The 25,095-nt window shown below is 36.9% G+C and overlaps 2 protein-coding genes across 2 annotated transcripts in view; one reads left to right on the top strand and one right to left on the bottom strand.

The window, feature by feature from the left end:
* Positions 1-25,095, top strand: part of LOC130221901 (zinc finger protein 721-like) — a 364,016-nt gene that overhangs the window by 326,209 nt on the left and 12,712 nt on the right. The window lies entirely within an intron of this gene.
* Positions 4,964-22,142, bottom strand: LOC130221967 (gastrula zinc finger protein XlCGF8.2DB-like). Its single transcript, XM_056454561.1, has 3 exons — positions 22,091-22,142; positions 21,603-21,752; positions 4,964-8,183 (listed from the first exon to the last, which is right to left on the bottom strand). The coding sequence occupies exons 2-3, from the start codon at positions 21,685-21,687 to the stop codon at positions 7,219-7,221; spliced, it is 1,050 nt and encodes a 349-aa protein (XP_056310536.1). The 5' UTR covers positions 21,688-21,752; positions 22,091-22,142; the 3' UTR covers positions 4,964-7,218.

Raw genomic sequence — 25,095 nt, 5'->3', positions numbered from 1 at the left:
ACAAAAAGAAATTAGATAAAACTAAACAAAACTAGACAAAATCGGACAATACTAAACAAATCTAGACATAACTAAACAAACCTAGAAAAAACAAAACTTGACAAAACTAGACAAAATCAGACAAAACTAAACAAAACGAGACAAAACTAGACAAAGGTGGATAAAATCAGACAAAACAAAAATAGACAAAAGTAGACAAAATCAGACAAAACACATCTAGACAAAATCAGACAAAACCAAAGTAGACAAAATCTGACAAAACAAAACTAGACAAAAGTAGACAAAATCAGACAAACAAAACTAGACAAAACAAAACTAGACAAAGTAGACAAAATCTGACAAAATTAGACAGAAGCCGACAAAATCAGACAAAACGATATTAGACAAAACTAAACAAAACTAGACAAAAGCAGACAAAATCGGACAAAACTAGACAAAACTAAACAAATCTAGACAAAACTGAACAAACATATACAAAACTAAACAAAAATAGACAAAATGAGACAAAACTAAACAAAATGAGACAAAACGACTAAATCTGACAAAACAAAGTAGACAAAATCTGACAAAGCAAAACTAGACAAAACAAAACTAGACAAAAGTAGACAAAATCAGACAAAAGTAGACAAAATCAGACAAAACGAAATTAGACAAAATTAGACAAAACTAGACAAAATCGGACAAAACTAAACAAAAATAGACAAAACGCATCTAGACAAAATCAGACAAATGCATCTAGACAAAATCAGACAAAACCAAATTAGATAAAACTAAACAAAACTAGACAAATTCGGACAAAACTGAACAAATCTAGACAAAACTAAACAAACCTAGACAAAACAAAATCGGACAAAACTAAACAAAACTAGACAAAAGTAGACAAAATCGGACAAAACTAAACAAATCTAGACAAAACTAAAACCTAGACAAAACTAAACTAGACAAAACTAAACTAGACAAAATCAGACAAAAGTAGACAAAATCTGACAAAACAAAATTAGACAAAACTAGACAAAATCGGACAAAACTAAACAAAACTAGACAAAAGTAGACAAAACGCATCTAGACAAAATGAGACAAAACACATCTAGACAAAATGAGACAAAACAAAACTAGACAAAAGTAGACCTAATCAGACAAAACAAAACTAGACAAAATCTGACAAATAAAAGCAGACAAAAGTAGACAAAATCAGACAAAATGCATCTAGACAAAATCAGACAAAACCAAATTAGATAAAACTAAACAAAACTAGACAAATTCGGACAAAATTGAACAAATCTAGACAAAACTAAACAAACCTAGACAAAACAAAATCGGACAAAACTAGACAAAAGTAGACAAAATCAGACAAAATGCATCTAGACAAAATCAGAAAAAAACAAAGTAGACAAAATCTGACAAAACAAAACTAGACAAAAGTAGACAAAATCAGACAAACAAAACTAGACAAAACAAAACTAGACAAAAGTAGACAAAATCAGACAAAACTAGACAAAATTAGACAAAATCAGACAAAAGAAATTAGATAAAACTAAACAAAACTAGACAAAATCGGACAATACTAAACAAATCTAGACATAACTAAACAAACCTAGACAAAATAAAACTTGACAAAACTAAACAAAACTAGACAAAATCAGACAAAACTAAACAAAACGAGACAAAACTAAACAAAACTAGACAAAAGTAGACAAAATCAGACAAAACACATCTAGACAAAATCAGACAAAACCAAAGTAGACAAAATCTGACAAAACAAAACTAGACAAAAGTAGACAAAATAAGACAAACAAAACTAGACAAAACAAAACTAGACAAAGTAGACAAAATCAGACAACATCCGACAAAATCAGACAAAACAATATTAGACAAAACTAGACAAAAGCAGACAAAATCGGACAAAACTAGACAAAACTAAACAAATCTAGACAAAACTGAACAAACATATACAAAACAAAACTAAACAAACATATACAAAACAAAACTAAACAAAATGAGACAAAACTAGAAAAAAATATACAAAACTAGACAAAATTAGACAAAACCAAACAAAAGTAGACAAAATCAGACAAAACAAAACTAGACAAAACTCAACAAAAGTAGACAAATCAAACTAAATAAAACTAGACAAAAGTAGACAAAAATAGACAAGACAAAACAAAACTAGACAAAACTAAACAAAAGTAGTCAAAAGTAGACAAAAGTAGACAAATCAAACAAAATAGAATTAGACAAAATCAAACAAAAGTAGACAAAATCAGACAAAACAAAACTAGACGAAAAACACAAAAGTAGACAAAACCAGACCAAACAAAACAAGACAAAACTAAACAAATGTAGACAAAATCAGTTGAAAGAAAATTAGACAAAACTAGACAAAACTAGACAAAACTACACAAAAGTAGACAAAATCAAACAAAACAAAGTAGACAAAATCAGACCAGAAAACTAGACAAAAACATACAAAACAAAACTAAACAAAATTTGACAAAATCAGACAAAACAAAACTGGACAAAAATATACAAAACAAAACTAGACAAACATAGACAAAATCGGACAAAACAACATAGACTAAATCAGACAAAAAACTAGATAAAATCAGAAAAAACAAAACTAGAAAAAATTTGACAAATCAGACAAAACAAAAGTAGATGAAATCACACAAAACAAAACTAGACAAAAGAAGACTAAACAAAACTAGACTAAATCAGACAAAAGTTGACAAAATCGGACAAAACAAACCTAGACAAAAATACACAAAATCAGACAAAAATAGACAAAATCAGACAAAACAAAATTAGACTAAATTAGATAAAACAAAACAAGAGAAAAGTAGACAAAATAAGACAAAGCAAGACTAGAGAAAAGTGGACAAAATCAGACAAAAAACTAGATAAAATCAGAAAAAAACAAAAGTTGACAAAATCAGACAAAATAAAACTAGAAAAAAATTGACAAAATCCATTTCTTTCTTTCTCTCTCTATCTCTCTGTGGCCCATTTGACCTGCTGGCGTGACTTTTTCTCTCCTCTCGGCTGTTTTATAGTGATACTTCTGGATTCAGACACAAGCACATGCCTGCAGAGTTTTCTCCACCGTATTTATGATGGATCAGCGGTGATCGCCGCTGCCGCCTGCCACTTATCAGTGTTGCTCATCTGTAAAGAGCACAGCGCGCAAGAGCCAATCGCGGGTGTGACCAATCAAAGGGGTGTAAGAGAACTAGACAAGGATCAGAAAGCGAGCAGGATATTTATATTTGTTTAAATTAATTGCTATAAATGCTCGTGTTGTTTAAAGCTACAGTTTATATATCTGACTGTTTATATTAAATGACAAGATTGTATTACAAATAGTATATAAATTTATTCATACATTTTAATACAGGAATTGCTGCTATGAAGAAAATATAAAACTGTGTATGGAAAGCATCGTCAATGCACAGAGATATCGAATTGAACCTAATCGATTGCATGATAATTGTAACCGAACTGAACCGTGAGACCAATGTAGGTTCACAGCTCTACAAACTATCATACTCAAAATGAATTTCCTTCCTAAAGTTACTTCTCTACTTCAGTATATCCCTGTAAATTTTTATTTACAATATTTAAAACAGTTTGATAATTTGCATAAGGTTGCATAGGAGTACATTGCAATAGCCAGTTGATAAAAAAGGGTTGAGACTTCCTGTGCATTTATTTCATTATTACGCCTTAGTCTGAGACATCTCGCGCACTGGTCCATCCCTCCTGAGAGAGCTTCATCTTAGTTCATAGTTGAACAAGCCATCCTACTTCCCCTTCCACCACTACAATGTCTATTTCATTTTGTAAATGTGTTATTTTTAAGCCTGATCTCAAAAATATAATAATTTTTACTGAAAGAATTTTAGGTGCAGGCTAGGACTGTCTCTGCCATTTGCATATAACGTCATTTTGGCTTCACAGGACATGGACCTTCAGCATGCAGTGAGACAGTTTGCTACTGAGTGTGACATGGCAGGGAAAGAAACAGCACCTCTAAGTCAGAAACCATGAAGCATGACTCCAGTTTGGCGTTGAGTTCTTACCCTAAATAGAGTATCTGCAATTTTTTTTTTCATGAGGAATGGAATGTGAGATTAAAAGATGGATCAGTGTAGTGGCAGCAGTAATGCAGTTGATGTGATTGTCTGTTGTGGTGAAGGAGCTGAGACGAAAGGCAATGTTCCCAATTTACTGCTCAGTCTAGGTTCCTACACTCACCTATGGTCATGACTGAAAGGACAAGATCTCGGATACAACCGGACACATTTTACAAAGTGTTATGACCCGCTTGTTTGAGTCGCAACATAAAAGAGAAATGAGCCAACAAAATAGCCTGAATGCAAATTATTTATTATAAAATGTAACTCATAGAACAATCAAAGCAATCAACAAATGTCTAGAGATAATAATGAAGATAAAGAACTCAGGATATAATCACAACAACGCTTAAACTACATGATACAAGTAATGCATAACAAAAATATAAGGTTAAAGAGTCAATGAGATGGCAGGTCTTGACATGAGGACGCCTGAGTAGCCACAGCGTCCTGGGGTAGCTAGCACAACAACTTTTATATACCCATTGATAAGTAATGCAGGCATCCAATCAGGATTTACCACATACTCCAATCTGGAGTCTTGGGATCATCACAGTGTATTAATATTGTAAAACTTAATACCCGTCGCTCTGCCTAAATCATCAAATATTCATCAAGTATTCTACTCAAAAAAGTAAATTTAGTAAACTAGAAAGAATCTTGAACCTAAAATTAAATAAACTTTATCAATAAAAGATGTAACACATGACAATTGAATAGGCTTTCTAAACTTGAGGCCCTGGTATACTGCAAACTAACCGTCCTGGAGCTCCACCTTCTTTGATGTGCGGCGTCTTTCCAGTGATTTGTTTCTCATTCAGGGAGCCAGACAGAGATCATTATCCAAAACAACACTAGCTACATGAATACACTGAAGAGTAAAATACAGATGTATCCGCACCTGTACAATCACTTGCAAAGAGATTTTAAGCCACAGAGGTTCTCTTTGCCAGATGTTCATGAAACTGTTCTTCTCTCAGCCGCCATCATTGTGTTTACGGTAAACGTGAGGAGCGCAACACATTTACAACCCCACCTACTGCAGTGTAGGAGTGTTGGAAAACAGTATACAGTCACTCAGCCTTTTCAAACATTATTCAGACATGACACATCCTATGCACATGAGAATGTTTTGCTGTATTCGTGTCATGTATGCAACTTTTTGTCCATGTGTTTCTTAAGCTGCACCGATTGAGCGAAACTCTGTAGACACTGATCAGATCTGTACGGTTTCTCTCCAGTGTGAATCCTCTTTTGTGTTTTTAGATGTGTTAACTGATAAAACCTCTTGTCACAGTGTGAACACTTGTACGGTCTCTCCAGTGTGAAAAGTCTGGTGCAGTTTCAATTTTAGAGCTGTAATAAAAGTCTTCTCACACTCAAGCATATATACTCTTTCACACAAGTGTGGATCTTCATGTGTTCATTAAGGTTTGCTGATCGGTTGAAACTCTTCCCACACTGAGTGCATGTGAATGGTTTCTCTCCAGTGTGGGTCTTCATTTATTAAGGTCTGAGGAGTTGCTGAAACTCATCCCACACCGAAGCTGCGGTCACACTAGAGTATGAGCATGCGAAATTCTGTTGTACGGCTGTGCAATTAATTGAAAATCTGGTTTCGGTTTCGGATTATGAAAAACAATTAATCGAGATAAACGATTATTGCATCATATACCGCCCCTTTCCAGTTGTACACGTTCGTTGCTCTGCAAAACTCAGTTCCACTTGAAAATGACTAAAAGCATGTACTGTATCGTTTGCAGCATGGGATGCGCATCATTCATAGATGTACATTTGAATCATTCATGTTTTAAAAGTGCAAAAGAGCGCATGTTGTTATGTGTGTGTGCGCGCGCGCTTAGCCTCAGAGATGAGCAGCAGGTTAAATATCTGCACATTTGTGTTAGAGTGCGGTGTTTAGTGATTATTCATATTAATCCTCATTTGTGTAATAAACAAACAAGTTGAGAATCAAAAGACATGTGAAAGAGAAACCATATCAGAGCCGCACTGTTCTTAAAGTGACAGCATGCAATATTCCTGCTGCTGACAGTTTTTATCATTAATCAAACAACAAAAGGAGAAAATCCCTCACTGCTCTTGACTGAAGGACTTTTGTAGCTAAAGTATTTTTCTTACAGTTAAGATTCTTAAAGCACAGTTTGTTTCATATTTTTATTCTATTGTATTCATTTCCCTTTCTTTTTTTACAGGGAGGAAAATAACTGTGCATATATACAGTTAATGTCAGAATTATTTGCCCTCCTGAATTATTAGCGACCCTTTCCCCGCAAGTTCTGTTTAAATGGAAAGATTTATTTTCAACCCATTTTTAAACATAACAGATTTAATAATAACTCATCTCTAATAACTGATTTCTTTTATCTTTGCTGTGATGACAGCACATTATATTTTACTAGATATTTTTCAAGATACTAGTATTCAGCTTAAAGTGACATTCAAAGGCTTAATTAGTGTAATTAGGCAAGTCATTGTATAACAGTAGTTTCTTCTCAGACAATCAAAAACATTAAAAACATTGCTTAAGGGGGCTATTAATATTGAGCTATTAAAATAGGTTTCAAAATATTTAAACCTGCTTTCATTCTAGCCGAAATAAAACAAATAAGCCTTTCTCCAGAAGAAAAAATATTATAGGAAATGCTGTGAAAAATTCCTCTGTTAAATTTGGTAAATATTTATATACAAAAAAAATTCACAGAAGGGCGAATAATTTTGACTTAACTGATAATCGTTTTGAATAATCATGAAATACAATTATGACCAAAATGATCGTGATTATGATTTTTCCCATATTCGAGCAGCCCTAGAAAAAGGGTGGGATAAAACAAGATTATTAGACATTAAAAAAAGTGAGCGATTGGTCCATATTTTAAATTTCTGTCCAGAGAGGTCATGTTTTGATCTACGACTGGTCTCACACAGTCAAGTGATGTGATTTCACAGGTCAGAGTTCATCAAGCTTGAATTTGCAATGCAGTGAACTGCGAAACTTGACACTCGAACCTGCGTTTCGCATGCGTATGAATGGACGTCTATGAGGAGAGAAGTCCAGTGTGACCGCGGCTTAGGTGCAAGTCAATGGTTTCTCTCCAGTGTGGATCCTCAAGTGTTGATTAAGGTGTGATGAGCAGTTAAAACTCTTCCCACACAGAGTGCATGTGAATGGTTTCTCTCCAGTGTGGATCCTCATGTGTTGACTAAGGTGTGATGAGCAGTTAAAACTCTTCCCACACAGAGTGCATGTGAATGGTTTCTCTCCAGTGTGGATCCTCATGTGTTGACTAAGGTGTGATGATTGACTATAACTCTTCCCACACTGAGTGCAAGTGAATGGTTTCTCTCCAGTGTGGATCCTCATGTGTAGATTAAGGGATGATGAGTGGCTGAAACTCTTCCCACACTGAGTGCATGTGAATGGTTTCTCTCCAGTGTGGATCCTCATGTGTAGATTAAGGGATGATAATTGGCTGAAACTCTTCCCACACTGAGTGCATGTGAATGGTTTCTCTCCAGTATGGATCCTTATGTGGTGATTAAGGTGTGATAATTGGCTGAAACTCTTCCCACACCGGGTGCAAGTGAATGGTTTCTCTCCAGTGTGGATCCTCATGTGTAGATTAAGGGATGATGATAGGCTGAAACTCTTCCCACACTGAGTGCACATAAATGGTTTCTCTCCAGTGTGGATCCTCATGTGGTGATTAAGGTGTGATGAGCGGCTGAAACTCTTCCCACACCGGGTGCAAGTGAATGGTTTCTCTCCCTTGTGGATCCTCATGTGTTGATTAAGAGACGATGATTGGCTGAAACTCTTCCCACACTGAGTGCATGTGAATGGTTTCTCTCCAGTGTGGATCCTCATGTGATTATTAAGGTGTGATGAGCAGCTGAAACTCTTTCCACACTGAGTGCATGTGAAATGATTCCTGTCTCTCCTTTTCAAAATACCATCAGTCTGTAAATGAATTTTTTCCTCAATTTTGACATGATGTTCCTCCTCTTTACTCCCCTCATTCTCTTCAATTAGGTCTGAAATAAATAAATAAAACATTAGTTTTCATTAAGTCTTAAAATGTCTCATTAAAAGCTGAAAAGTGAAAAGACACTGGAAATATTGGCTATACACACTGTAATTTTGATGCACATTAAATGTAAAATAAATCAGATCATATTTTGTTTGGTCCATTAACGTGTACAAATTTAAGCAGATTCAATGCATTCATTGTTATTTATCTAGTGCTTTTACAATGTAAATTGTGTCAAAGCTGCTTAACATAGAAGTTATAGTAAATTGAAACTGTCAGTCCAGTTTTCAGAGTTTCTTACATAATTGATCATAAAAGTCATTTTGGTCATATTGACAAGACACAGATTTAAACGCTGTAAATTGACTATTTTTATTCGTATATATTAATAATTTCAACAAAACGTTTTTCTAAAATTTGTTAAGCAGACAGGGTGTCATGTTAAACAGAGTAGACCATCGCTTTAGAACTCAGAATATAACTTTATTAAAGCATGCACTCATTAGCGATCTTTCTGCCTTCTGTATGAGCTTGCTCGTGCTGGCTCTGCCCCTGTTGCCTCAGCAACCCTGGACCCCGACACAGAACAGCCAATCTCAATAACCTGTTTACATATCACCACATCTCCCCTCTTTAAAGTGATGAAGCCCCCCTTTAGTAAATATATAACAAGTTCCCTTTTAGCAACATGGAATATCCGGGACACTCTGAATGTGTCTCTGTTTCGGCAAGAGATTGTGCCTTAATTTGTTTGCACAATAAACTTTCTTTGGTAGTATAGGAAATGTCTTTCTGATCTGACGTCTGATTATCAGTTGAGCTGGGCTCAGTCCCGTGGCATTGATGGGTGTAGCACGATAGCTCATTAAAGCTAGCTGTGGATCTGGCTGCCTCAACACTCTTTTTGCAATAGCAACATTCCTCTCAGCTGCACCATTAGCCTGTAGGTAGAGAGGGCTGGAGGTAGTGTGAGTGAAATTGTATGTCGTTTTAAACTCCACAAACTCAGCAGATGTAAACTGAGTAGCATTGTCAGTTATAAGTTTGTATGGGATCCCCCACCGAACGAACATAGTTTTCAGATGCTTAATCACCTGCTGGCTTGTAATAGTTTGTAGAGGTGCAATCTCAATATCATGAGAATAATAATCTAACACTATTAGAGATTTCTTACCATCTAGTTCACAGATGTAAACAGCGATCTTTTGCCATGGCCCACCAGGAAGGGTTGTAACCATCAGGGGTTCTCTCTTTTGTGTCGACTTATAGACTTGACAGAACTCGCATGTCTCTACTGTTTTTGTGATGTCTTTGGCTATTCTAGGCCACCATACAGACATATTAGCCCTCTCCCTGTACTTCATGAGGCCCTGATGACCTGTGTGAAGCAGACGAAACACTTCCGGTCTCTGTGAACCATGAACCACAATTATATCCTCATACAGCAAAAGTCCAACAATTTCCGAAAGGTGAGCTCCAGCAGCATAAAACCTGTGCAGCACACTTGTCAACTGAGATGTCTGACTGGGCCATCCTTGGCGGATGTACTTGCAAACCAACTGGAGATCTGTATCTTGGAGCGTGGCTTTCCTTACGGCATTTAACCCATCTCCACTCACCGGTTTAGTGGACAGTACTGCCTGTACAAACACTGTCAGGTCATGCTCCGTGTCAGACTCAATGAGTAATGAGTCAGAGGATTTCTAGAAAGAGTGTCTGCCACCATGAGCTGTTTGCCTGGTACATGCACTGCTTTGACATTAAATCTCATCAAACGTATCAGTAACCGTTGGCACCTTAAGGAAGCTTTGTCAACATCGTATGTGTTAATCAATGGTACAAGTGGCTTATGATCAGTCTGGAGCTCAAATTTGTCCATATCTTGCAAGTAACGTGAGAACTGTTCACATGCCCACACTCCAGCTAGGCATTCCATCTCGAATTTGTGAGTAGCGGCGTTCAGTCTCAGTTAAAGTCCTTGAACAGAAAGCAATCGGAAGTAGTCCTTCTTCTTGCTGCTGAAACAGGGCAGCACTTAGACCATAACTACTTGCGTCAACGCTGACTACTGTGGTCTTGTAGTATCATAGAACGCTAACGCTGGTGCTGTGGTCAACATGCTCTTCACTCTGTTAAACACCTACATCTGTGCCTCGCTCCAGGTCCATTTAGTGTCACCCTTAAGCCGCTCAGTCATTGGATGAAGAACTGATGAAAGACCGGGAAGGAATTTACAGATGTAATTTATCATCCCTAAGACCTGTCGCAATTTAGTCAGATTCGTAGGGCAGAGGAGCTCCGTTATAGATCTAAATTTGTTAATGTCAGGCCGGATCCCATCGTTTCCAATAATATGTCCAAAGAATTGAATTTCAGATTTTCCAAAGTGACACTTCTCTTTATTCAAATTAAGACCAGAGTCTCTGACAGAATTTAGGACTGCTTTGAGGTTGCGATCATGCTCCTCCTTGTCTCTACCAAACATCAGTATATCGTCCATCACTGCAACAGAGCCAGCATGGTTTTTGAGAAGAGTGCTCATTTCTCTCTGAAATATCTCCGGAGCGGAGGTTATTTTAAAGGGTAGACTCCGGAAACAGAAGCAGCCAACTGGTGTTATAAAAGTGGTGAGTTTTCTGCAGCTTGAATCCAATGATATCTGCCAGAATGCACTGGATGCATCTAACATGGCGAATATGCATGCACCATTTTGAAACACAGTCCTCCATGTTGACAGAATCAACTCTACTCACCAGTTTCATTTCACAGCCAGTTTTACGACTGAGGACGTTGTTAGTGTATGGGCCTGTAACAACATAAGTCCAGAAACTGACACTTTGTCCTTTCCTTTCTGTACAGGCTAAGAATTTACCAATACAGTACAATTTGCCACCGGGACTTATGATGTCAGCAGATGTTTTAGTAAGATGTAGGCAAACAGGAAGTTTTAGAAATGTTTGTTCAGACATGACTGTGATATCTGCACCAGTATCATTCTTGAAATTAATGGTAGTCCCCTGCATTGATAACTTTATATGCCGCTCATCCACGTTAGCATCATCAGAAACTGACCCCAGAAACCATGTTCCCTTAGTTTCATCATCTTGTTTGTCACTGGTCACTTCTTTTACAGTTTTTGTTTTACAAGCGACTTTGAAATGTCGTGTTTTATTACACCTTCCATGTATTTCCTCATATGCTATGTTTATTCCAACCAACCAGGTTAATTAATGTGTTGTTTTAACCCTTATAGCAGATTAAAATGATCTGTATGTGTCTGAAATGTATGATGTCTGGTATTGAACGAAAGCTAGTGACATTTGTAATACATTGGTGTAAATGAAAAACTAGTAGCACAAACAGTATTCGTCTTGTAACCTTTGATGTGATAAACTTACCACGAGAATTCTACATGCAGTCTGTTAATTATTGACCCCTTCTACAATGGTACGGGGCGTGGCCCCGCCCTTCATGGCAACTGCTCATTGGAAGACAGTGCCATGGGGATGGACCAAACCAGGTCACTTAAAAACACCCTGCATCAAAGAAACTTTTTGCATTAGCTGGCTTGCGCATGCTATTGCTTTCTGCACACGTTCGCCTGCCCGGACACCGCACCGCCACGCGATTGGGTCACCACAAATTTCCCATGCAAACCTCTTGAGTTTCGGGACCGCTGAAACCGCACAAACTTCCGACTCTCAGCAGTCCGTAACCTCGGTAACCGACAGCCGCCCACGAGCAAATCCCAAGGACGTCACAGAAGCCACCAGCCAATCAGGAGCACTGTGTTTCCCCAAGACCTGCCGGCGAGGGAAAATCGACTCCAGCAAACTCGCAAGTAACAAACAAATGTTGTCTCTTGCTGATCTGGTGCAGATTGATCTTAAGCAGTTAAAGATAAGCCAACTCTCTGCTTTTGTGGTTTCTCAGGTGTTATTCTAAGATCTTGTAAGAAGTATTAGAATTAATTTGGGACGGTTGTTCAACTCATCTTACATCCTCTGAACTACTTCTGTGTGAATGTGTGTGTGTGTGTGTGTGTGTGTGCGCATTTGTTTGTTGTTTGCTTATTACGTAGTTTCATGTACCGTAGTGTAGCTCAATAAATCTTTGTTCTCATTTTGTAAGAACTGTGTTCTAGTTTATGTGTCATTGCCTCGAGCTGTAGATCTTGTTACCTTGCTTTGAGTTAACCCAATACTGTTTTATGTTATTATCGTTGGCCACGTAAATAATATTAACAAGATTGGTAAGATACAATGTCTTCTATTTGTGGGACAAATGGTAGATAAAGTGTGAATCTTTTTATCTGATTCAATCTGACTCAATTGAGTCGAATCAATGATTCGAATCTTCAAGATCCGGTTCATTGAAATGAGCTAATAAACCCCTGATCAATCTTAAAACGTAGGTTGATCCCCTACAAAATCCATGACAGCATATAATCATGCATTTATGATTGTTGGTGTTTTCTATGACGACAGTCAACATTGTTTAATTGGTCACCACCCATGGGACGGCAAAAAGGAAATAGGTGAGAGAATAAAGGAAGAGGAGGAGAGTTGAAGAGGGCAGCATTATGTGGTGTGCAGAAGAAAGAGTTGACTGAACTGTTGCAGTGCGGGGAAACGAGTAGAGAAACTGGGTCGAGACAAATAGTGTAAACAACTGGCTGTGAGGAAAAAAAAGCAAATGTATCGAAGCAACGGAGCAAAGACCGCTCGTGATGTCTGTGAACGATTGAGTCACCTAAGTCTTCAGTGCAGTGTTTCCTGAACAAAATCAACTTATCGATTTATCTTGCTGACATGGAGTCAGCTGCCGAAAGCCTTAATTCCGCAGTCAACAGTGTCGGAGTTTCCTGTTAGGCACCCGTGGCTGCTACTCACCGGCTGGGTTTATCGATGCCCTCAACCTTTACATCCACACCTCCACATTCGCCATTCCCCTTTCATATTTCTTGACACCTCCGCTCCGTTTCATTTGAGTTATACGTGCTGAGGGTTTTGTGTTTCATTGTGATTACTGTTATATTGTTTGTTTTGAACTTCCGGTTGGAGCGGCGCCATGTAAAGACGCAAACTGTTGAGGTCCTCACGTGAAACTTAAAATTTCATTTAATACTGCTCTTATTCTAAATACTATTACCTTAAACCTACCTATGCTGGAAAATAAGTGTTTATAGGTGTCAGAGTCTAGCTGTTCTGAGCGTAATTCAACTTGAATCAGGATGAATACAGGCAAAAGCAACCATAGGCAGGCGGAATTCGCTATTAGCCTCAATGCTAGTGCTAACTCCAAAGTGCAAGCTGCATCTAAAAAAAAAAAAAAGAGACTGCTCCGGTAAGTGATTACAGTGCGGTCCTTTAAGCTATGGAAGCACTAAAGGGTGATTTGATTGCTAAAATTGTGGAAAAGGCAGTTGCACAGTCAAATTAACTTTTCAATCAAATTGACCAGTTTCGGACAGACTTACGCAATGCTGTGAAGCACATTTTTGCCCGAGTGGAAGCAACGGAGGAGCGAGTGACCGGTCTGGAGTCTGTGTTGGGTGGATACTCCGACTCTATTACTACCCAGGAAAAAGAGTTTAGTACCGTGAAAAAGGAGCTGGCTCTGCTGAGAGACCGAAGCGAGGATCTTGAGGAGAGGTATCGCCGAATAAATCTCCACATTACGGGAATTAAAGAAGGACGGGAGCATGGCAGACGCATGACGGAATTTGTAGCTGGCCTCCTGAAAGATACCCTGAACCTCAAGAAGACTCCACTTCTGGACTGGGCACACCGCACTCTACGCAACAAACCAGTGGACGACAAGGAACCGCCACGCGCCTTCGTGATTATATGCCACTACTTTTCCGAAAACGAGGATATTTTGAAGAAAGCCATGGAAATGAAGGCAATCACGACAGTACACTGGGGTGTCAAAGACAATACAAATGTTAATATCACTCTCCGGTTAACTTTTAAATTACCACTGTAGCACATGTTCGTTGTTGCCAATTCCAGTTCTCAAGTATATTTTGTCAATAATGGGTGGGGTAGCTTTGTAGTAAAACATCAAGAGCTGTTCAAATAGTTTTGTTTTATATGTGAGGTCCCACATGGTCAGCTAGTTAAGAGTGGGAGTAGCTGGAAGTGTGAGCAAGTTTACACGCAAGGTTTCAACATTGTGTTGTTTCGTGTTTATGAGTGTATGTGCGATCACCCCCCCCCCCCCTTTTTTTTTTTCTTTCCTCTCTCACCCCTACACATCCCCCTACATACAAAACCCACAGATATCTTTCGGATGCTTCTGATAAATGTTTTCGACAGCCCTCCATAAAATGGGTGAAGTAAAGACAAACTTTTCCAGTTGGAATGTGTGGGGGCTAAATCACCCAGTGAAACGAAACAAGGTGTTTGCATATCTAAAGTTAAAATATGATATTGTATATTTACAGGAGACACATCTGTTGCAAAAAGACTATTCTAAACTTAATAGAGGAGGCTACACACAGATATATCATTCTAACTTCCATAGCAAAAGTAGGGGCGTTGCTGTACTCATACATAAGAATGTACAGTTTGTTATGGAGTCAAATGTGTTGGATAAAAATGGCAGATACGTAATAATCCAAGGTTAACTTTTTAACATGTCTGTGGTCCTGGCCAATCTGTATGCTCCTAATTCGGACAATGTACAACTTTTCAGTGATTTATTTTCAATTATTCCTAGTCTCGACACACACAATTTAATTTTAGGAGGCGATTTAAATTGTGTTTTAGCACTTCAAGTAATACATTAAGTCAGCCAGCACAATGCATTAACTCCTTCCTTCAGACCTATGGTGTAAGTGACCCCTGGAGATTTAAATATCCATATTCCAAGCAATTTTCCTTCTATTCATCTGTGCATCAAACCTATTCCCTGATTGACTTCCCTTAATGTCAGAAGTAGAGTATGGTAGTATTGTTATTTCGAACACTTGTCCAGTGTCACTAAAGCTATGTTTTCCAGGCAATGTAATCCCCCAACGTACATGGTGGTTTAACTCAAGACTCTTGGCAGATGACGATTTTGTAAAATTTATTGATGCTCAAATTGATTTCTTCCTTGAGACAAGTGAATCCCCAGAGATAAGTTATAGCATCCTATGGGATACTCTGAAAGCATATATAAGCGGTCAGATAATTTCATATCAAGCTAGTGCAAATAAAAGAATGTCAAAACGGCTTACAGAGATTGTGAATAAAATTAATACAATTGATCAGCTACACTCAACATCACCTTCCGAAGAGCTCCATAAGAAAATACTTCTTCTGCAAGCGGAATACGCAGAGGATCTCCTCATAAGATCACTTTGAAAGAGACAATAAAGAACCCTACACCAGGATCACTTCCTCAATCAACCCCTCTTTTATCACACTCACCTCCTCAGAAGTCTACACCGCATTGAGTCGGATTAATGTATGTAAGGCTGCTGGACCAGACAGTATTCCTGGGCGCGTCCTTAAAGCATGTGCAGAACAGCTCGCTGGGGTATTCACAGACATTTTCAACCTGTCGCTTAACCTAGCAGCTGTGCCAACATGCTTTAAAACCACCTCTATTGTGCCAGTGCCCAAACACTCCAGCCCAACATTCCTGAATGACTACCGCCCTGTAGCACACTGTACCCACATCAGTTTGCCTACCGTGGCAACAGGAGCGCAGAAGATGCCGTCTCCATAGCACTGCACTCTGTACTCACACACCTGGACAATAAAAACACTTGCTCACAAATGCTGTTTGTTGACTTCAGCTCAGCATTCAACACTGTCATACCCTCTAAGTTAATGGTCAAACTTTGAGACCTGGATATCCACACGTGTCTCTGCAACTGGGTTGTGAACTTTCTGCCTAACAGCCCTCAGAATGTTAGATCAGGCCACATCTGCTCCACCACCGTCACACTCAACACTGGTGTACCACAGGGCTGTGTGCTGAGCCCTTTCCTCTACTTTCATTTTACCATAGACTGTAGGCCTGTGAACAGATCCAACACCATCATCAAATTTGCAGATGACACCACAGTGATTGGTCTAATCAGCAACAATGATGAGACTTCCTACAGGGAGGAGATACAGCATCTGGGCACTTGGTGCACAGACAATAATCTGCTCACTGACACCAACAAGACCAAGAAGCTCATTATGGACTTCAGGAAGGGAAGAACAGGCTCACATGATCCCATCCACATTAATGGGATGGCTGTTGAGCCTGTCTTATCCTTCAAGTTCCTGGGGACTCACATCTCAAAGGAACTTTCCTGGACAACCAACACCTCCAGCCTGGTCAAGAAGGCTCACCAGTGCCTATTTTTCTTAAGGCAACTTAAGAAGAACCAACTTTCATCAGCTGTCTTGGTAAACTTCTACCACTGCACAATAGAAAGCATCCTGACCAACTGCGTCACAGTCTGGAAGCTGCTCTGTTGCTGAGCATAAGGCACTGCAGCGGGTGGTAAAAACTGCCCAACGCATCACAAGGACCACACTGCCAGCCATTGAGGACATCCAGAAGAAACACTGTCTGCGCCGAGCACGCAGTATTCTTAAGGATTCCTCTCACCGTGCTCACAGACTGTGTTCTCTCCTGCCTTCCGGCAGGCGCTTCAGGCTCCCCTGGACAAAAACCAGCAGACTGAGGAACAGCTTTTTCAACAGAGCTGTCTCCCTTTTGAACTATGCCCCTCACTGTCTCTTTTGCCCCCAATACACCCCCACACTCCTCTAACCTATACTCCTCACAATCACTGCACTGTTTAACATTTGCACATTTAAAATTTGCACAAATCCATTGCACTATATTGCACTGATTCACTTATTTATTATTACACAACTGTACATACCCACTGCACATGGACATTTGTAATTATGTACACACCCACTGTACATATACATTTGTAATTTGTTTTATCTATCTGCACACTTCTGATTATTAATAGCAATCTGTACACATTGTAAATATTGTAAATTTCTATTCATAGCTAATACAACATGTATAAAATGTTCATAGTACATCTTTAAATATCACCATAGTTTTTCTATAACTGCACTTTGTATCCTGCACTTGCTGCTAATGCACTGCTGGTTAGACCTAAACTGCATTTCGTTGCTTCTTTTTCTGTCAAATCCAGATTCATGTATTCCAAAAGCTCTTACAATAATTTCAAAATTTGGAAATGTTTCTGGATACAAAGTCAATCTAGCAAAGAGTCTCCTTTTCCCTGTCAATGATATAGCACAGCGAACGTCCTTCCAATCATTTCCATTTTCAGTAAGTCCTGATAAATTTGTATATCTGGGTGTGAGTGTGACACGCAAATATAAGTATTTGTTCAATAATAATGTTAAAACGACATTAGACAAAGCCAAATGAGACATAACACGGTGGTCAACCCTTCCTTTATCTTTGACTGGGAAGATCAATTCCATTAAAATGAAAATACTACACAGATTTCTGTTTCTATTTCAGACCATGCCTGTTTTTATTCCCAAGTAATTTTTCAAGGAGTTGAATAATTGTATTTCTACATTTCTCTGGGATAAGAAAATTCCTTGCATAAAAAAGGAATTCTTGGAAAGAAGAGTGTGGATTGGCAATGCCAAATATTTTATGCTATTATTGGGTGGCCAATTTACACAAACTGATATTATAGTTTTCCAACATCTGTAATGATGAGGCCCCACTTTGGTTACTGATGGAACAGCACACGTCTAATCCAGTGTCACTACTTTGTGCTCTGATTCCAGTGAGTAAACAATATTCTATGAATGGATCACTCAGAATATGGCCACAAATCTAACCTCACTTTAATAATAAACAAGCCAAATATAATTAATAATAAAATGCCTTCTGCTCCCATTTTGTTAAATCTGTCATTCCCTCCCTCTCTTATAGATTAAGCATTCCAATTATGGTCTAGGAAGGGAGTTAACTGTGTTAAGGACCTGTCTAAAGATGGAATATTTATCTCATTTCAACAGTTAAGAACAGACATCGAAATTCTCCAGTCTAATTTTTTAGGTACCTTCAGGTCCGTAGTTTCGTTAAAAAACACTTCTCTCCTTCACTGAACCAACCAGAAGCATGTTGGATAGATGAATTGGTAAATATGGACCTATATCAAAGGGGTATGATGTCCATGTTATATGAAGTGATTCAAAGACCTGCATCCCCTTTCCTAAATCGTATAAAGCAAAAATGGGAAGACGAACTGGGACTAGAAATATCTGATACAGCCTGGCAATATCCCATAGAACTGGTACACTCATCTTCTGTATGTATTAGACATGGTCTTCTTCAGTTTAAGGTGCTTCATAGGCTTCACCTATCTAGGAGCAGGCTGATTTTTCTCAGGTGAAAAAAAACAAACCCGCCATCCCACAAACATTGGATATTAGAAGTGTTATCACATCTTAAACTCGAGCACCTTAAATACACTCCGAGGCTTTACAAAAAAGTTTTATGAGGTTTGGCAGCCTTTCCTATCCTACATTGAATGCTCAGGGGTTATTATATCCTAAGTGAGAGTTTATCCCTAATTTGTTTTATCTATTTTTATTTATTTAATTAATTTATTTTTATTTAACTCTTTCTCCCTTTTTCTTTATGGGGTGTGAGTATGTCTGTAGCTATGTACCATGTTAATTTGTTGTTTAATATGTGTGTTGTGGAAAAATTGAAGGTTTTTGAAAAAAGTCAATAAAACTATTTGAATAATATGAATGTAAGCAGAACTAAAAAAAAAAAATGTTTTTAGAACGAGTAATAATCCCATTAATCTAGTTACAGTACATGTCGAAGGTCTGTGAATTTAAGCTAATTATTTATTAAAGAAGGACAAGCCATTCTCGGACATCACTTTGTTCTTTGTGTGACTGAAATGTAGGCAATGGCTATGTTGATGCAGTAGGTAGTGCTGTCACCTCACAGCAAGAAGGTTTCTGGTTCGAGCCTCGGCTGGGTCAGTTGGCATTTCTTTGTGGAGTTTGCATGTTCTCCCCGTGCTCGTGTGGGTTTCCTCCGGGTGCTCCGGTTTCCCCATCAAGTTCAAAGACATGTTCTATAGGTAAATGCGGTAAGCTAAATTATCCATACTGTATGAGTGTGAATGGATGTTTCCCAGCGATGGGTTGCGGCTGAAAGGGCATCCGCTGCATAAAAATGTGCTGGATAAGTTGGCGCTTCGTTCCACTGTGGTGACCCCAAATTAATAAAGGCACTAAGCTGAAAAGAAAATTAATGAATTAATTAGCGTTTCCAGCCAATGAATCAAAGCGAACAAAATCATCACTTCCTGACTAACTGGTGCCAAATATCAACAGTAAAAACAGAATTTACTGCAGTAGAAGAAGCAACAAGAATCTTTTCTTTATTTAATAAATGACTTTCACCTCAGAGGACAATGCCAACACACTGTGAACACGTGGTGGCATTTGAAGCCATGAGAATCAGAGAACAGACGCTCTTGATACGATTCAAACGCTCTGGAGGTCATTAATAATCTAATAACTTTAATACTGAAACGTTTTAGAATGACCAAAACAACATTTCAGATGTTTTACAGTGTGCTCAGTCTGCTGGTTTGTCCATTCACACACATTTTCATCATCATATGATCTCTTATAACAAACCTTTTTTAACACACATACTGGAATTTGTTCCGTAAAAGTGCTTGCGTAGTTTACGTGAGTTTATCTTTTCTCAAAAGTTATGTGCATCATGACGTTTCAACTGATTTTTTTATGCTCATAGCCTATCCAAAATGCACATAAAAATAAGTAGCTGGAAACGTAAGGCTAAGTGAGAAATACCGCTTAATCTTTAAAAAAAAAATCGGAGGAGACCAACAGAAACTCAGAGATTAGAGAATAAAACCTGCTACTGACCAGGTTAGGTTCACAGAGCAAGTTACCACGGTAACTGACTGAGTTAAAGTTACCTCTCTTTAAGAAACAGGCTTGACTTGAAACGGAAACCCAGAGTTTCTCTCATTTCAGGGATTAAGTACTCTGAGTTTTCACTTAACCTCCTGTCTCACGTCGTCCTACAGCAACATCATATAGTTTTAGAATACTGTACAATGTTTTTATAATAATTAATTACTTTAGTGTCCATTTCATTCAGCATGTTTAAAATTGGGGGCATCCACGTATTTTGACATACTTTAAACCAGGGTTTCTGCAGGTTTCACCAAGTTAAATTTAAGACTTTTGAAGACAATTTCAAGACCATTATGAATGAAATTTTACACTAGGGCTAAAGAATTTTTCAAATGGCCCAGATAGAAAGGATTTTATTTGCCCTATCAAAAAATAAATAATAATAATAATTTTATACATTTAATAATGCAATAATAAATGAATAATAAAAAAAGTTAATATTTTAGAGATTTCTTAGCAAAAGATCTTAAATATTGTGTAAAAACAAGCAAGCTTTACTTGTATCCACACACTTTTTTCCAACATAAACTTTCTTTAAAATAAAAAAACCAATGAACAAATGCTTTAAAAGTTTTAAAAACTATAATAAACTAAATCTATGCACAACAATCTGTCCAGGTCAATGTCCTCAGCAGTAAATACATGGAGCACTTTTAAACAAATGTTATTGTAAGGAAAATAATTAAACCATTATGATAAATAGAGTTAAAATGACCGTTTTGAATAAAAAGTTGAAAGTTTTATTGAGATGGATTGTTGGTGATTGTATGGGTTTTGACCAGATTGGGCAGCAAAACATGAACAAAGGAAAATGAAGACTTGTTTAAAAAAGATTTAAAGATCTACAACACAATATTTCAGTAAAATTAAGACTTTTTAAGACCCCGTAGAAACCCTGTTTTAACACAATAGCCTGGGTAATTAGTTATTATAATAATGATGTAATTCTAACTCAGATACTATCTGTGAGAACTAGTAACAACTACTAAAAATAAGTTTAAACCCAGTAAGTTGATGAAAAAAGGGAATTGTGATCAACGTGACATATGCAAATGGAAAGTACTAAGTCAACACTATCACTGTAATAGCAGATATCTTCTATGAGAATACTGTAGGTCAAATATGCTCAGCTCAATTAAACTTTTTTTTAATATAGCGCCTGTGCTCAAGGACGCTTTATAAACAATAGAAGAACAGGAAAAGCAATAACCTTCAGAAGGTAGAGAAGACGAGAGAATAATAATACATAAAACGAATGACAAAAGACATGAGAACAAGTAACAAGAAAGAAACTCATTCCTGTCTTTCAATGAGTGCTTATGTGCATTTAGGAGAACTAGGCAGCACACTCAGGGCTGCAAGATGGATTTAATTTAGTATTCTTATTATTAAAATATATCTGAATGAGGATCAAATGACTGAGTTGGTCTTTGAGAGTGAAAACCAACCTGTTTGTTCCTGCAGATCTTCCTGTTTGACTGTGAATGTTTCTTCAATCTTCACATCTTCACTCTCCTCTTTAATAAACGCCATCTTTATAACAGTGTGGAGATCAGTCGCTTCAGCAGGAGTTTTTCTCTGTGTTTGGACACTTTATCCTGTTTAAAATGAACAAAACAATAAAAAATGTCCTGGTTAAATAAATAAAACAATGAACAGAAACAAAATAACTTCTCTTCAACACTTGCTTCAATGGTTACTTTATATGAGAGTAGAATGAACTGACATTATGCTATTTAATAAACTAAACCTTCATTAAAACACTTATTACACACATTTCTGTTGTTCAAACAATAGCCCTCACTACTGTGAGTAAAACAGTGCTACGTTGTATAAAGGGTTAAAATAATAACATCAGGTACAAAATTTAGCATTGGATAAAAATCTGAAACTTTAATCAATCGCTTTATATTAATGTAAACGCTTTAAAACAAACCTTTCTCCGGTCGAATTACAGTGCGGGACGGCGCGGCCTTGTGACGTCACACGTCACGCCAAAATAAAAGTCTTTTATGTTTAGCGTTTTTGCCACTTACTGTTGCAGTCATGACTTATTGATACATTTCTCCCTCGTTTTCCACTTTCTCACAGACACACATATATTCAGCATTTGGAGTTCAAAACCTTTATTATAAACATTTTAAGACATTTTAATTCTAAACTTTTTTTAATCCACTAAGACTAAGTGTTTAAAGCAGATAATCTCAACATTCTAAAAAGTATAACAAATAATCTGATGAGTGTTTTGAGCTGAAACTTTACACACACATTCTGTGCACACATTAACAAACATTAACAAACATTAAATAAGTGCACTTTAAGTAAAAAGTACCCATTACTACTACATGTTTTAGTTTCACTAGCTGGGTCATTATCGCTATAAAGTGCCTTTGATGTCCCACAAGATTGAATCAGTCCTATATAATGCACAATAATGAAACTCTGAGTTTTGATATAATTAGTTAAACCTTTACACACATACAGGTAGAATTATAAGTGTTTTGTTTGTTTTGAAATATGTTTTTGTCTGTTTTTGCCATATTCTTTCATTGAATAGATGTGATTTTGCCATGTCCCACACACTGCTCAGATAACTTCAGTGAGTCTAAAAATTAGGTAAATTAGATCAAATTAAAACAAAAGATTTATAAATATTCTTTTTATATTTAACAAGTTATTTGACAAAAAAAATCATTTTAATATCATTAATCATTTTGCACGTGTCCTTAAAATTGCTGTCCACCCGATCATGATGTGGTAAATGCCCCTTTAAGATGTACTCTGATGTACTCATTGGCATCCCCGTGCCCATTTTGCTTTTCTTCAGAGCAGGTTAAAATATCTGCTGTGCACACAGTAAATATCTACACTTATGTTTCCTATTTTTCCTCATGTTGTGTTTGAAAATGAATGTTGTCAAGCTTAACATGTCCACCCTGTCAGAGTGAAATATTAATTAATATAAACTTAAAAGTAAAGCTTTTAGACTGAGTACAAAGAGCTTAAATAGGGAAACACTTTACCAGCTGCAGGTGCTACATGTGTTGAATAAATGCTGTCTTTAGCCAAAAAATGTCCTCCTTGTCATTGTCCACCCTGTCACAAATCCTTCCTTGACATGGTGGACATAGGTGCATTGTTACTGACACTTTATTTTCTTTAATATTTTATTGTTAATTAGTTAATGTTTTTTATGTCACAACACTCATACACTGCAGGAGTAGATGCAATATGAGTCGTGGACAATACAAACCTTTTGGCAATATCTGTCTTAGTCTATATTTAGGATATCCTTTTAACGTCCATATAATGGAGCTCACTGACTGTTTGAAATAAAATTAAAGCCCTAAGTATTTGTACAATTATGTGAACATCTGTAATCTAATTATTTACCTTATTCTGAAGAAGAAAAAAAAACAGTATTAAGGTGTTCAACTTGAGTTGTCTCCAACATTCCCTTCACTCCTCCAATACAGTGTACAATATAAAGATTTACATTCATTAGCAAATTTAGATTAATTTGAAGGACAATAATTGTTTATTTTACCATTAATTTGCATATTGATAAAACCTAATTGATAACAGAAGAGGCGGCATGGTGGCTCAGTGGTTTGCACTATTAGTGAAAACAGAAGTTGAATTCTTGAAAACTTTATAACCCTTTTATATGAACCCTTTAATATTTCTTGTTGTACCTGTTGTTTTTCAAATGTTCTTCTATATTTAGTTCACTAAATAAAGCCTTTGTCCACACTGTCATGCTAATGTCCACCATGTCATCTTGTTTTCAAAGTCATGTTCAAATTTTAAGAATATAAACAAATTATTTATAACCTCAGCAAAACATCTTGTGTGATTTCTTAATTAACCAATAAAGGACAGTTAATATTATCTGAAAATTAATGTTTTTGTCTATTATTTCATTATTATAAATAGAATTTCTCCATAAAGTTGGGTTGGTAAAGGGACACATTACCTTTCTGAAAATATACATGTTATAATCACACTGCAATGAAAATATACTTATACTACTTTGAATTTGTTCATGACAGGATTGACACAATTTGAGGTTTGTTTCCTGATTTTCTGCTTGCAGATTATTTGTAAAAAAGTGCAGGAGCTTGACCAACATTAATTTCTTACAGCCTAAGGTCTAATTAATACAACAACTATGAGGTTAAATCAAAAATCTCAAACCTTTTTTTATTTTTTTTATTTTGATGTCTCAAAGGCACTTTATAGTGATAATGACCCTAAAAACGTTTTTCAAAATTGTCTTAAAATGTTTAGATTAAAGGTTTTGATCAACAACTCTAAATACTGAATATTTGTGTCTGTGTGAGAGATAGCAGATATGTTGTGTAAAGTGGGAAACGAGGGAGAAATGTATCAACATATAACTGCAAGTGGCAAAAAAGCTAAACAAAAAAGACTTTTATTTTGGCGTGGCGTGTGACGTCATAAGGCTGCGCTGCTCCCGTGATGTGATTCAAGTGGAGAAAGGTCTACTGTTTGAATAAAGTAACAGAAATGTGTGTATTAAGTGTTTTAATGAAGGTTTAATTCATTAGATAGCATAATGTCAGTTCATTCTATGTATACATCACTATATTTACAAAAATGGAGTACTGGTTTTAATCAGCTCGCTTGTGGCAATTGTTTCTTGCTCGGATTTACCTGATTTCTTTATATAGAGGTAAAGTTGGTTTTGTATTCGCACATTCGTTCATCTAGAAGTCTCTATATTGTTTACCATGTTACCTTAAATATTAAATCAGAATTAACATGCAAGTATGACTTCTAAACAACATTAACACTATCTAATTTATTGTGAACAACGCTGTACTTTTGATAGTCATTTGCTGCATGTATGATTTCGATATTTACAATTTGCAAAGAATACTTTTCTGAACTTTTCTTTAAATTTTTTTAAGTCTGAAT

This window comes from Danio aesculapii, chromosome 4 (genome assembly GCF_903798145.1).
Source record: "Danio aesculapii chromosome 4, fDanAes4.1, whole genome shotgun sequence".
NCBI classification, from domain to species: domain Eukaryota; kingdom Metazoa; phylum Chordata; class Actinopteri; order Cypriniformes; family Danionidae; genus Danio; species Danio aesculapii.
Note: the sequence above shows the minus strand (reverse complement) of the source record. Positions and strands in the feature narration are given on the sequence as shown.

Bases quoted from the DNA above. Each gene is read 5' to 3' on its own strand.
- LOC130221967 (XM_056454561.1), bottom strand. From the start codon at position 21,687: ATGGCGTTTATTAAAGAGGAGAGTGAAGATGTGAAGATTGAAGAAACA. The intron at 8,184-21,602 runs GTTGGTTTTCAC...TATTTATTTCAG, and splicing joins AGATCTGCAGGAACAAACAG to ACCTAATTGAAGAGAATGAG.